This window comes from Martes martes (assembly GCF_963455335.1).
Source record: "Martes martes genome assembly, contig: scaffold_228, whole genome shotgun sequence".
Taxonomy (NCBI): Eukaryota; Metazoa; Chordata; class Mammalia; order Carnivora; family Mustelidae; genus Martes; species Martes martes.
Window position 1 is genome coordinate 50,185 of NW_027666377.1, and position 14,440 is coordinate 64,624.

At 35.6% G+C, this 14,440-nt stretch overlaps 1 protein-coding gene across 1 annotated transcript in view; it reads left to right on the forward strand.

The window, feature by feature from the left end:
- Window positions 1-14,440, forward strand: part of LOC308338054 (UDP-N-acetylglucosamine transferase subunit ALG13-like) — a 38,818-nt gene that overhangs the window by 11,366 nt on the left and 13,012 nt on the right. The window contains 5 exon segments of the mRNA XM_080831611.1: window positions 10,228-10,253; window positions 10,256-10,599; window positions 11,154-11,237; window positions 13,313-13,363; window positions 14,100-14,146. Of these exon segments, the coding sequence (XP_080687737.1) occupies window positions 10,228-10,253; window positions 10,256-10,599; window positions 11,154-11,237; window positions 13,313-13,363; window positions 14,100-14,146 (552 nt within the window).

The window sequence follows — 14,440 nt, forward strand, 5'->3', positions numbered from 1 at the left end:
TCTTTTATATCATTAAATACCATCTATTTTGGTAATTTTTTAAAGATTTTTTAAAAAGATTTTATTTTTATTTATTTGACAAACAGGCATCACAAGTAGGCAGAGAGGCAGGCAGAGAGAGGGGGAAGCAGGCTCCCACTGAGCAGAGAGCCCAATGTGGGGCTCTATCCCAGGACCCTGAGATCAGGACCTGAGCCGAAGGCAGAGGCTTAAACCACTGAGCCACCCAGCTACACCTCTATTTTGGTATTTTACTTCTAGCTTTTTACTGTGTTTATGAATTTTTACCACAGCCAGACCAAATTTATTTTGATTGCCACTGTCATTTTGTTTTGATGGCTATATAGTCCTCCTGTTTAAGGCAGTAGTATAACCCTCTTTGGGTCTTAGAACCCTTCAAAATTTTTAAAACTATTGCCTCTCTCTCTCACTGACACACACATTTTGCAGTGAATTTCAGGGAGTTTTTACGTGGTACCTTGAGTTGCCAGGTTAAGAATCTCCAGAGTGGCCAATTTAAATATTTTCATTCCTCATTCATTGTTCACTAGTACTCTGGTGATAAGTACTAGACTCCTTTATAACGAAGTCCTATGATTAAATACATTTAAGTTTGGCAATTCCCAGTTTTATCACATAACAAATTAGAAACTTACCAAGTTTAACACCTGCCAAACACAATTTGAAACAGATTTTAATTATTAACTGTCTGTAACCCATAATGTCTTATGTAGCACTGTTTCCAATTGGTAAATGGAACTAAATGGAATTTTTTTCACTTGTACTAGTTCTAGGATATACTAGATGAGGCTATTTGGAAAAGCAGTACAGTTCTGTACCTTGTTAACTGTCAAGTGTGCTTCTAATGAATTTGCTGAACTGATAGTCACTGTTGGAATGATGTCTGTGAGGCCATATATTGCATCTTTTTTACTATTTCTCCTTTTGTACAGAACATACTGGTTGTTTCTCCACTGCCAGTGTGCAGTGGGTGGATAGTACACTTCCCAAATTTAGGAGTGAAAAACATTCTTAAATCCTTGGCCTAAGTAATTTTCTGAATCTCCGTTTTCACATTTGTGAATTAGTAAAGCTAATAATTTCCTTCATAGGTGATTTCTAAGAGACAAGACCAATTATGTGACATGTTTGAAAATTAAAAGAATGTCACTGAACTAGTGCATTTTCTCAGTTAGAGTTTTTGTTTTAAGAAGTAGGAGTAGAGGGGCACCTGGGTGGCTCAGTCTTTAAGCAGCTGCCTTTGGCTTGGGTGATCTGAGACCCACATTGGGCTCCCTGCTCTGCAGAAGGCCTGCTTCTCTCTCCCACTCTCCCTCCTTGTGTTCCTGTTCTCTCTGTATCTCTGTCAAATAAATAAAATCTTAAAAAAAGGAAGTAGGAGTAGACTTAGATTTCCCTGGAATTCACAGTATATACTCCTAAATGATACAGAAAGCAAAGTCTTCGTTGAATTTCATATTCAAATTCGTAGTCTGTCTCTAGCTGGGGTTATAGTTAGAGAATTAAAGATTATTTAGAAGTTTAAGTGCATCAAAATAAGAGTGTTTTGCTCTGTATTCTCCTTTCCTTCAATCCCCTGTATGTTGGTAGACTGTTCAGACACTATTTTGAATAATAAACCAACCCCTAGTATTTCTGTGCCATTAGGATACATTTTTAAACAAAACATTACTTTCTTTTTTAAAATCTGTATCAGAGTGCTTCAGATGGAAGTGGGAAGAGTAGGAAATGAAAGCAAGTGGGTCTTGGTAGTGTTTCTTTTACTTTGCATATCTGAAGGATCACTGCTCTGGGAAATGAATTCTTTATTGTCTCTTTCCTAAAGCTTGAGGAGGGAGGGTGAATAGGATCAAATGGCCAGATTTTGTTTTGGAACCATTGTATTCCCTTCCCTCATGAATCCTGCTTTGTTCATTTTGTTTAAATGTCTACTATGAAAAAAGGCAACAGGTTCTGTTTCCAGTGTGCTGTTAAAAATGTTTTCAAAATGTTTACCATCCCATTTTTCCGTAATGAAAAACCTTTAAAACGGGTCCTGTAGGGTTGAGTTCTTTACCCCAATTGGTTCCATGTTATTTTGGTACTAAAAATAAGTGAAATAAATAATTTAATGTTAGGGTTTTTTAAAAGATTTTATTTGACAGAGAGAGACAGTGGGAGAGGGAGAAGCAGGCTTCCTGCTGAGCAGGGAGCACATGTGGGGCTCATCCCTACTGGGATCATGACCTGAGCCAAAGGAAGCTAGGCGCCCCTGTGTGCTAAGTTTTTTTTAATACTGATTGCCTTTTACCAGTTTCCCACAAGTCTTTACATACATGTGATTGTCATTTTTATTTTTTCCAGTTTTGGATAAAATTGATAAACTGTAAAAGTTTAATGTATATGACATAATATTGGATACATGCATATATTGCAAAATGAATACCACAATGTTAATATCTACCACCACACATGGTTATAAATCTTGTTGCCTTTAAAAATCTAGGTCTCTGTTTCATTTCTGAGGTAAGATTTACTCATCTTTATGTGGGTCAGTCAACCCCACAATTTGCCAGGATAATAGGTTAATCCCCCTAGAGACTGTTTTTATGGTTAATGTTGATCACAAATTTGACCATCTAAAGGGAGGGCAAATATGTTATCCACCATTGAATCATAGTTCCTTAGACTTGAAAGAGCTTAAAAATGCAGCGTATCTCCTTTCATAGATGAGGAAACAGACTCAGAAAGTAGCATAATCAAGTTCATAATATTCTTTTCATGGTACCATGTTGCCTCTCAAACTAATAACTCCTGTCCTGTCCTATATACATTGACAACTAAACCTATGTCACAGATACTGTATGCTTTAAAAAAATTTTTCAGGCATGTACCGCATTTAATTAGTTAAAACATGGAATGTTAACTCAACTTAAACTAACAGTATTCATGTGTTGTACTACAGAGAATTTTCCTATGTGGTCAGCGAAGAAATAAGACAATTCTAGCAATTAAAACAAGTCACATTTGCAGGTTAAATTTTAATATAAAATGTAGTAATCAAAGCATTTTGATTTCATAGTAAGTCAGATGTTAATTAATTTTATTTTCTTCAATCTGCTTTTCTTAATCTGTACCCAGAGTACAGTGCCTAAAAGTTTTTAAGGCAGTTATTTTTCTTTCTATCATTTTCAGAAGTGAAAGAAGCCTTATCAGGGTTGGGGAAAGCTCCTCTGCAGAGCTGTATTTGAACTTTGGCTTGATTTCCAGAATTTAGGTGAAATTATTCTAGTTCTTTTTTTTTTTAACCAATGAATTTCTTAGTGAATTGTTTTGTCAGGTAGCCCCTAACAGCAATCAATATATACACTTTTGTACTATACACTTAACATTCAGTATCTTATGTAATTATTCCAGCAGCCTTAGGTGTAGATGACAAAAAAATTTGTACAGCATCAGTTTTCAGACTTTGAAACAATTTAAAAGGAATAGCTACTGTGCATTAGCAGCTTATTAATTTGAATGCTCAAAAGTTCCCTGCTTAACTTTGAATCTGGCTTTTCCCAAATCAGAAAGATTTGGAAAGTCTATGTAAAAAGCCTCCCCCCTCCCCCGATGAAAAGGCCAGTTCAAAGTTAAGCAGGTAATTTTAGGGTTCCTTAGAGCCTTTAATATTGCTAATGGGCATTGTGAACCTCAAAGATTGGATTATAGTGTGCAGTATTTGCTGAAATTTTCATCTCAGAACTCTTTTTAGAGACAGTTATTAATAACTTGTGAAACAACATCATTCGAGGATGCTAGTTCCCAAAGCGTGGTCCAGCAGCATCAGCATCACCAGAGAACTTGTTAGAAATACACAGTCTCAGGACCCACCCCAGACCTGCTGAATCAGAATCTCTGGGCATGGGGTAATTTGTTTTATGGAGCCCTTTCACTGTTCTAGAGGTTTACAGGATTAGAGTAATTTGCTATAGAAGAATAGTAAGCCAATTGGGATTTCAAGTGCAATAGATACTTTGAAGGACAGTATTAAATAATATGAAATAGCTATTATACACAGGATGAAGTCTACTATTGTCCTGCAGGTCTTTTTTGAAAAGTCTATTGTACTGATTTAGGGAATATAACTTGCACTTAACACCTGAGCCTTTGTTCATCTTTTCTTTTTTGGTATGTGATTCCTCTTTGTAATAATTGTGTAAGAATCAGACAATATATAGTCCTTGTACTATTATTGATAGGATGTGAAAACTTGGACAAATTTCATAGTCATTTGAAACTTGTTTCTTCATTTGTAAAATAGATCCCTTGTAGCTCTAATCTAAAATTCTGTCATTTTCCCAGTTTATTATGCTATTGTTTCTTCACTTAATATTTAAAAAAAAATTTATTTCTTAAGATAATATACATAAATAGTATAAAATATTAACGAGTTCTACAGTGTGTATAACAGTTCTGTTTCCCACTTCTTTCCATCTCTGATAAGCTTTCTGTGGTTGGCCATAATACATTATGTTTTATAAGTGAATATGTTCAAACTTATTTTCATCTTTTTAATTTAAATACCATCTATAGATTTGCTAGTATGGAGGAGGACACTTTATATTCCTCTTTCACAGTAGGGAGTCTATGGATGATTTTATTTGTTTATTTTTTAATGGATGATTTTAAATAGAGAAAATAATTTATTTTAGTTCTTGTGAGATTTGTTTACAGTGTTGACATGATTACTTAAGTACAATATTCACATCTGAGTCATGTAGTCAGTGTTCATTGATTACATTCCTTTTTTTATTTATATCATTTTTATTTTTTAAATTTTTTTTAGATTTTATTTATTTGACAGAGGGAGAGATCACAAGTAGAGAGGCTGGCAGAGAGAGGGAAGCAGGCTCCCTGCTGAGCAGAGAGCCCTGGGGCTGGATCTCAGGACCCTGAGATCCAGGGTCTTGACCTGAGCCGAAGGCAGAGACTTAACCCACTGAGCCACCCAGGCGCCCCTATTTACATCATTTTTAATTTTTTCATTTGCTCGATTTTCTATAAAAATACTCCCAAACTCTCCAAAAGAGGTATACATCTTTTCTAGTATGTTTAAATAAGGTTATCTGTAACTTTAATTTATTTTTGAAATGTCTGTGCTGGAGTTCTCATACCCTTTTAGATAAACTGGTCATTCATTCTGTAGTCCTGCCAAATATCTGCCCTCCAGGGATTTCCCCTTCACCCTTATCCTAGAAGTTCCTTTTGCTTCTCTCTTGCATTGAATCTCTGTTTCTAGGACTCTCTGCCCCGCCTTTTGTGGTTTAACCACTTTATTTTGGTTTCAGATACCCTTCATAGCTTTCTGAGAAAGGATGGTAATTTTTTAATCTTTCATGTTTGGAAACACTTCTACTCCCATCTGATTGATGGCTTGATATGGAGTTCAAGGTTGGAAATAGTTTTCCTCACATAATGAACTTTATCTTTTTTCTAGCTTCTAGTTCTTCTGTTGAGAAGTTTATTGTTATGATATGTGTGATCTTTTGTATATGACCCAGTTTTCATCTCTGAAAGCTTTAGAATCTTTATCCCTGACTTCAGAAATGGTATGTGCATTGCTGATCATCTTTTTTGCTTTTATTGTTCTGGTTACTTCATGGACCCTTTCAAGCTAAATATAGGTACTCCTATTCTGCAGTGCTAGAATTTTCTTTTTTTTTTCTTTTTTAAAGATTTTATTTATTTGTTGCAGTTAGAGAGTGCGCGCGTTAGAGAGCGAGTATGGGCAGGGTTGAGGGGAAGAGAGAGAAACAGGCTCCCAGCTGACAGGGAGCCCGATGCGTGGCTCCATCCCAGGACCCATGGGATCAAGCGAAGGCAGCCGCTTAACCGATTGAGCCACCCATGCACCCCTAGAATTTTCTTTTCATCATTATCATCATCATTTCCTCTCTACTTTATCTTTTTTGGGGCCTCTTGTGTTAGGTGTTGGCCATCCAGTAGTGATCCTCTGATTTTCTTACTTTTTTTCTCTCTAATCTTATCCGTTCTGTGAGTTCCTCAACTCTAAAAGCTATTCTTTCTGCTGCTTTTTCTTTTATTTTTCAATTTAAATACAGCAAAATGAGCGTTTTTCTTGTATAGTTCTATAAAACTTGACAAACGTATAATTGCGTAACCACGACTACAATGAAGATAAAAATTACTTACATCATCCCCATACATCCCCTTTCTTCCAACCCTTTGTAGTCAACCTTTTCCTACAATCCTAGCTACTGGTAGCAACTGATCTGTTTTACTCTTCTTCCAGTTTGTCATAAATGTAGTCATATTGTATGTAGCCTTTTGAATCTTCACTGAATACAGTTCCTTTGAGATTCATGTATGTTCTTTTGTGTATTTATATCTCATTTTTTATTACTGAGGTGTATTCTGTTGTATGGATGTGCCAGTTCATTTACCAATTGTAGGATGTTTGAATTGTTTCCAGTTGAGGGGGTCATGAATATGAATAAAGGTGCTATAAACGTTCATGCACAGGTTTTTGTGTGAGCTGAAGTTTTCATTTCTTTTGGGTAGATAACTAGAAGTGGGATTGCTGGGTTATGTGGCAACTCTTTATAGACACTACTAAACAAATTATTTTGGAGTGGCTGTACTATTTTATTCATACCAGCAACATGTGAGAGTTCCAGTTGCTCCAAGTCCTTGGCAACACTTGTTATTACAAGTTTTTTTTTTTTAAATGTAGTCATTCTAAGATGTATATTATGGTATCTCATTAAAGATATACAGATGGTCAATAGATATAGGAAAGGTTTTCAGCATTAATCATCAAGAAAATGCAAAACAAAACCACAATGAGGTACCATTTGATACCCGCTAGGATGGCTATAGTCAAGAGATGGACAGTAATTATGGACAGGATGTAGCAAAATGGGAACCCTCATATACTACCAATGAGATTGTAAAATGGTGCAGCTACTGTGGAAGATAGTCTTGTCAGTTGCTCAAATAGTTAAACGTAGATCCAGCAACTCCATTCGTAGGTATTATCCAAAAGAATAGAAACCTGTCCAAACAAATTTGCACATGAATGTTTATAACAACATTTGTCATAAAAAGCCAAAAAGTGGGAACTTAAATGTTTACTAATTGATGAATGGGTAAATAAAATATAGTTTAATTGTAGGATTGAATTATTGATACATGCTACAACAACATGGGTGAACCTTTTTAAATTCTGTTTTCAGTGCAAAAAGGTGGCTTTATTTAAGTACAGGGAGAGGACCCATTGGCAGAAAGAGCTGCCCATGGGTGAACCTTTAAAGCCTGCTAAATGAAAGAAGCTAGCTACACAGGACCATATATTGTACAATTGCATTTATTGAAATGTCTAGAATAGGCAAGTATAGAGAGAAAGAACATTGGTGGTTACCTGGAGTTGATGGGCACGGGGGATTAGAGATTGGTGGTTATGGTGTTTGGTTTCATTTGAATGTAATGAGAATATTCTGAAATTGATTTCCAGTGGGTACCAGCTCTGTAAATGTACTAAAAATTATTGAAATGTATCACTTTGAATTGTATGGTATGTGAACTAAAAAGCTGTTAAAAATCACCACTTTTTAAGTGTATAATAATTTTTAGTGAATGTATAGAAACGTGCAAACATCACAGTTTTAGAACATTTTTTATCACCAAAAATGATACTTTGTGCTTGTTTGCAGTTAATACGTATTCATACCCCAACCCCAGGCAGCTATTAATCTGCTTTCTATCTCTGTAGATTTGCCTTTTTGGTATATTTCATTTAAATGGAATCTTACATCTTTTGGAATCAAACTTCTTTTGGACCTAGCTTCTTTTACTTAGGTTTCATTTTCTCCACATCCTTGTTGACACTTGTTACTGTCTGTATTTATTATAGCCATTCTAGTCGGTATGTATTGATATTTCACCTTTCTAATGACTAGTGAAGTTGAACATCTTTTTAGCTGATTAGCCATTCCTATATCTTTGGTAAAATGTGTAGTCAAATCATTTAGGCATTTTTTAGTTGTGTTTTTTGAAATTCTTTTTAAATTTTTTATACAAAGCTTTTAATCAGGCCTGGTTGGCTCAGTCAGTTAAGTAGCTGCCTCCAGCTGAGGTCATGATCCGAGGGACCTGGGATCAAGTCCCATATCTGTCTCCTTGGTCAGCAGGGAGTCTACTTCCCCCTCCCCCACCATGCCCTGTCTCTCAAATAAATAAAATCTTTAAAAAGAACTTTTTAGTCAGATGTGGGCTCTATTAATATTTCTTTCCAGTCTATGGCTTGCATTTTCATTTTCTAACGGTGCCATTTGCAGAGCAAAAGTTGTTTGTTTTTTACTAAAGTCCAATTACCCATTTTCTTTTTATTTTATCATATCTGAGAACTCTTTGCCTAACTCAAGGTCTTGAAGATTTTTCTCCTATGCTTTCTTCCAAAGTTTTGAAATTTTGGTCTACATTTAGGCCTTTGATCCATTTTAATTACAGTATAAGATGTGAAGTATAGGGCAAAGGTAATTTTTTATGTATGAATGTGATTGTACAGCACCATTTGAAAATACTGTCTTTTCTCTGTTAAACTGCTCTTGAACCTTTGTCAATAATCCATTAACCATATTTGTGTTGGTTTTTCTGTCTCTTTTCTCTCTTTTTCTGTCTTCTGTTTCTTTCCTCTTTTTGTCTCTGATTTTTGTTTCCTGTTCTTTCTTGTATTTTCTCATTTTTTCCTCTCCCAGTTTTCCCTTTTATTTCCTTCATCAAAATGAAGTATGTGGATTAGTATTAATTTAAGTTTTATGTAGCTTATTTTTAGTTTCAGTAGCAATAAATATGAAGAATTGGCATTTCTTATCTCAAAAAAATTGCCAAAAATGAGTTAACCTTTTCATTATAACCTTTAATTTTTCTCAGTGAATTTGTGGCCTTAGAAAAAGATGGTGATCCCTCTTCCCAAACCATGTTGCAGGACTTTTTCAAAAGGCATAATTTCCCTGGTGTTCTGGTTTCTTTTTAAGAAAAGGTAATTTCAAATTAATATGCTAAAGAAAGTCAAGATTTTCTTTTATTTTTTACCATGCTTTTATTTCATTCCTAAGTTATTAGATTATTGATCCTTTTCTTATAGGCAGGGCAGTCATGATAACTACTGGATTCACAGATACAAGAAAAACAGTTTTCAAAGCAGCTTAATTTTGCATCTTCTCCAAAGCCATCTTTTGATCTGTTTCAGCACTTAAGAAAGGAACTTGCTTTTGGCATTTAAATAAGGAGACAATTGACAGTGGCATCAAGTAATGCAAGTGATCAGTCCTGTTTTTGAACCTTAAAAATACAGCTGTATTTTCTTTGGCTTTCTTAGAATCCAGAGTAGTTTTTCCAGAAAATTGTCCTAATAATACATGGAAACATAATCATGTTCAACACCTCTAATGCTGTGCCACAGCATTTTAAATGCAGTCTGTTAGAAAGTTTGTGGGTAAGACATTTTCTTTTATGCTACTTCAGTTTAAACTTTAATTTTTTCCAGTTTTTAAGAAACACTTTTTGCATTTTCTCTTTTTGTTAATGCTATACAGTAATTTGGGGGATATTAGTTAAGAATTGAATCTGTTTCCTAGTATAGTTAATGCGTTTAGTTTCTGTGATCCTAGCAGAGGGTTATTATTATCTAGGAGAACCAAATGAAATTACTTAAAACCCTGTACTTGAAATACCCGGAAAACTGCTTTGGCACTTTATTTTGAACTGTGATCTTTGCCCCTATAGATCAAGGATGTCCGGGCCCTGGACTTTTTAGTTTTTGAAGATGTTAATACAGAAGTTTACTAGTTAATTAGGTTTATAATTTTTTTCTCTCATCTCCATTGAGGGGAGCAGGGAACTTGGGCAGAGACTGTAGTTGAAAATTTGCAGCAGAAATTTTAAAGCGATATAATGTGGGCCAGGCTGCATCATATACACCTGAGTCTTGTTGCAGTTCTATTGGAGCCTCCTGCAGCAGTTGCCCTGAGTTAAGCGGCAAGCTCGGCTTCTTTTTGGTCCCAAAGCTCAGCTGCTTGTGCATATTTCTCTCAACCTTGGGCTGATTGCCTTAATCCCATCCTTCCCCAGCAAGGTAGCTCCCCAAGTGCCTTCTCCCATGTCTTCTCAAGTCCAGTTCTCTATTCCTAGGAGCATCGGCTCTTCCTCTTCTTTTCACAGGATCCCGACTTGTCCTGGGCAAGCCAGCCCTTTGCTTCTGCTCCTGAGAAGTGCCAAGATTCTGCAGCGCTGACTCCAACTGCCTTCTCATCCCTAGACTTTGGGCTGCTTTCCGGATACCTGCATAAGCAAGCCCTTGTCACTGCTACCCATTCCTACCTGCATCCTGCTTTTTCCTTCTTGCCACATTTGTGTTCCTTTCTCCCCCTCCCCACCTCCACTTCTGCCAAAATGCATAAAGGATGGAAAAAGTACTGCGGCCAGAAGTCTCTGAATGAGGCATCAATGGATGAATATTTAGGCAGCTTAGGGCTGTTTCGAAAGCTGACTGCCAAGGATGCCTCTTGCCTCTTTCGGGCTATTTCGGAGCAGGTAAAAGGAAAACAAGTGTATCTTCCCTATACTGAGTTTTCAGGGTTTGACATGTGGCATGGTACTGGAGCTAGAAAACCTGTAGTACACAGAAAGAAAAAAAATCCTTTTTCTCTTTCCTAGTAAAGACATCCAGGCCTGTCTGCCACTTAGTAGTTTGGTGTATGCCTTTGTTGATGAGTCCAAATATATTGCTTTGCCTTTGCTGTCTTTTTCTATTTTCTAAATGCCAGTTTAGAATGTAGGAATGGAATTACAGAAAACTGAAATGAATCTTGATCCTTTAGAAGCAGCCCCTACTTTTCTAAATTTAGTGCCTAAGGAAAAATTTATAGGTTATGCCCATAAGAACTAGGAGAAAGGGTGGGGGTGGTAAGACAACCATCTCTCCCAACCCCACTAAAGGTGGCAAAAAGATTTTAGAAATGTTAGGACTTAATTTCCCAATTTCCTACATATGTTTTGAATAAGGGGGACTTAGTGCCCAGTTCATCGTTTTAATTTAAAAGCTATTTCCAATGACTGTTGACAGCTGGTCTTTCTCTTCTTTTTAGTTATTTTGCAGCCAGGTCCATCATTTGGAAATCAGGAAGGCTTGTGTCTCATATATGAGAGAAAACCAACATACTTTTGAGTCTGTAAGTAGAATACATAACCTAAGGTAGAGATGTTAGTAGTGTGTGTAGCAAATGGGAAGTGAATTAATTTTGAGCCATCTACATAATGAAAATTATGTCATGCAATCTCCTCCCAGTGGCAAATACTTAATTTTCAGCTGCCTTCCCCCTAGCTAGCATGCTTCTGGACTACCTCCAGAATTATATTGTTCTCTACTCTAATCATAAAGTTAAAAAACAAATCATCTGTATCCTTCCCACTACTCTCTACTCCCCATATACCTTCCATAATCTTGCAAGCCCTAAAAAGTTACATTTTGACTACTGTTCTGTATTATCCATACCACTGTTTTCTTGAACAAGTAGTCATGGTTCACAGAAAGTTTGGCTATGTTAATGTTTTTAAATGTGTATTCCCAAGTATGTATAAATGGGAAAACCCCTCTGTACTCTTAATTATGTACACGGTAATCATCAGACATATGAAGAATCTTATAAAACCCAATTATAAGGAAACAAATTAGGTTCTAAACATTTATCTTCATGTGACAAACTGGTAATTGGTGCTCTGCCACTAATGATTGGCTTTAAAACAACTTGTAGAAGACATCTTTGAATATTTTGAAATATTTGAATTCTTGTTAACAGAATGAGGTTTTATCAAGGTCTGATTTGTAGTGTGCCCTTTTGTGTGACTTAAAAAAAAAACACTCTTAGCCCTTCCAGTACTATTTGTTTTCTTCTGACTGTATATTGTGGGTATTTGCCTGCTGTTCGAGGTTTACTCTTAATTTTCTCAACAGATTTCAGTGAATTTTAAAACTTTGTGAAGGCTTCTTGACTTTAAAGCTTATTACCTAGGAGTTAATTACAGTCTTTACTACATCTGGGGAAAGGATTATTCATGAAATTACTTCAAATGCAAGACCATGGTGTAAAACAGTGCATCTCAAGTATTTTTGTGCATACAAATCACCTGCGGACCTTGTTAAAGTGCAGATTCTGATTCAGTAGGTCTGAGCTGGGGCCCAAAATTTCTGCATTTTAACAAAGCTCCCAAGTGATGCTTGCCTTGTTCATGATCGAGTAATAGTAACCACATTTTGAGTAACAAAGATTTGTGTAAAATTTTAAAACTTAGATGGATAAATCTCAAAGTAATTATGCCAAAGAAGGTAGACCCTCCCTCAAAGTGCATACTGTATGATATCATTTTTATAAAACTAGAAGAATGCAAGCCGGTTTCTAGTGATAGAAGGTAGATCAGTGGTTGCGTGGGGGTCAGTCAGTGGAGTTACAGAGGGACACAAGGAAGCTTAAGGGGGTGATGGATCTATCCACTGTCAAAATTGTCATGATGGTTTCTTGGGTGCATACATATGTCGAAATGTATTTATGCCGTTTAAATATGAGCAGCTTGCTCTATGCCAGTTATACCTCAGGCTGTTTAAAAGGGTATGAAGAAAAATTGAAAAAACTTCTATGATATATGTACATGGAGCTAGACATATATTCTGTTACCCAGGTTTAATTTTATTTTTATTGAGGTATATTTTACACACAATAAAATTAACCATTTTAAGTTCAGCACTTTCAGTTTTGGCAATATATAGTCATGCAACTGCCACTGCAATAAAGATAGAGAAGATTTCTGTTACCCCAAGAAGTTCGCTTGTGCCCTGGGCTTTTCTGAAACTAATAAAATTCCCTTTAACGTTCCTCAGTTTAGCTTTGCAAATGCATGTCTCCTATCAGATTTAAAATCCTTGAAATTATTGGGCTTGCATGATTTATGAAATTTGTCAAGTTAACTTAAATTGGCATTTCAAAAGAAACTCAAGGTGTTATATTTGATGAAATGCACTCGTATCTGGATAAGCCAGGACCATTTCCTAAAATAGTTTTATAGTCTAGCCTTTCTCCACTCATAACTTTTATGTATGTGCAAATCTTCTTGAGGTGCTGTGCAGAATATTAATTTAATACCATAATTATTGAGCTGAATAAAAACCCATTGGAGGATAATATTGCAGAATATAATCAGACTTTAGTAATGCTATGTATTTGGTTAAGTCAAGTTTGTTTTATTTTTGAAGTATGTGGAGGGATCTTTTGAGAAATACCTGGAACGGTTGGGAGATCCCAAGGTAAGATCAAATATGGGGGTTTAATCTTTTCAGAGTATTTGGAATAGTAAATCTAAATATTCATTCAGTGGTGTCGGTTTAGCTAGACACAACCTATATTCTTAAGTAGCCAGCTGTGTTGAATCAAATAGTTCTTGCAAAAGTTTAGAGGCTGGCAATTGATCTGTTGTTTTGTGTTGAATGTTGAGAATTGTGTGTCAACAATTTTATCCTCCATAAACTGTTTGCAAACAGGACAAGCCTAAGCCTTTTCACTTTAATGGGGGAGGAGGGATAGTAATGAATGTTACGAGGAGGTCATTATTTTTTTATTCAAAAGTTCCCCTGATTTGTATTAATCCTTTTATGTAGAAGTAAGCTGTATAGACACATATTTAATTAAAAATAATTTATATGACTAATTCCATAGTTCTGGACTTAGCATTTACTAAGTACCCTGCTAACTTCATATTCCTAACATTAATTCCATTTTTATTGTGCCTTTTAAATCTCTCATATTAACTGTCCTTGTTACTAATAGCTAACTGAGAAGGTCTTTAGGACTCCTTTTTTCAGAATAAGTTTATGTTAATGAGTAACAATATTCCCAAACCTCAAAGCAAGTTATAGTCTGTTCTACAAATTCTTCATCTGAAACAGTGCTAAGCATCTAAAATAACAAATATTGAACTTGCAGAAACTTTTACATCATAGCTACAGAGTGTTTTTAAAACATTTATGTACTGTTTATATTTAGGAAAGTGCTGGCCAGCTGGAAATAAGAGCTCTTTCTCTAATTTATAAGTAAGTTAAATCTTTTTTTAAAAGACTGAGTGTGTATATGTGATTATATGTAAAGTTTCTATTCAAGTCTCCCTGGGATTTGGGAAATTTGGATTTAATGTAATGATATGTAGAATGAAGAGGTCTAAGCACAGTTAATTGGTGTTAATTTTTAGGTGGAGAGCCTCTAGCATTTGTGTCCATTTGAATGAAATAAAGGACTTTAATTGCTGGTGTTCCTGTAGGAAATCAGAATGTGTTTCTTAGAATTCTTGTGTGTTTAACTTTGTGCCTCTTGCATGTGTCTTCACTGGG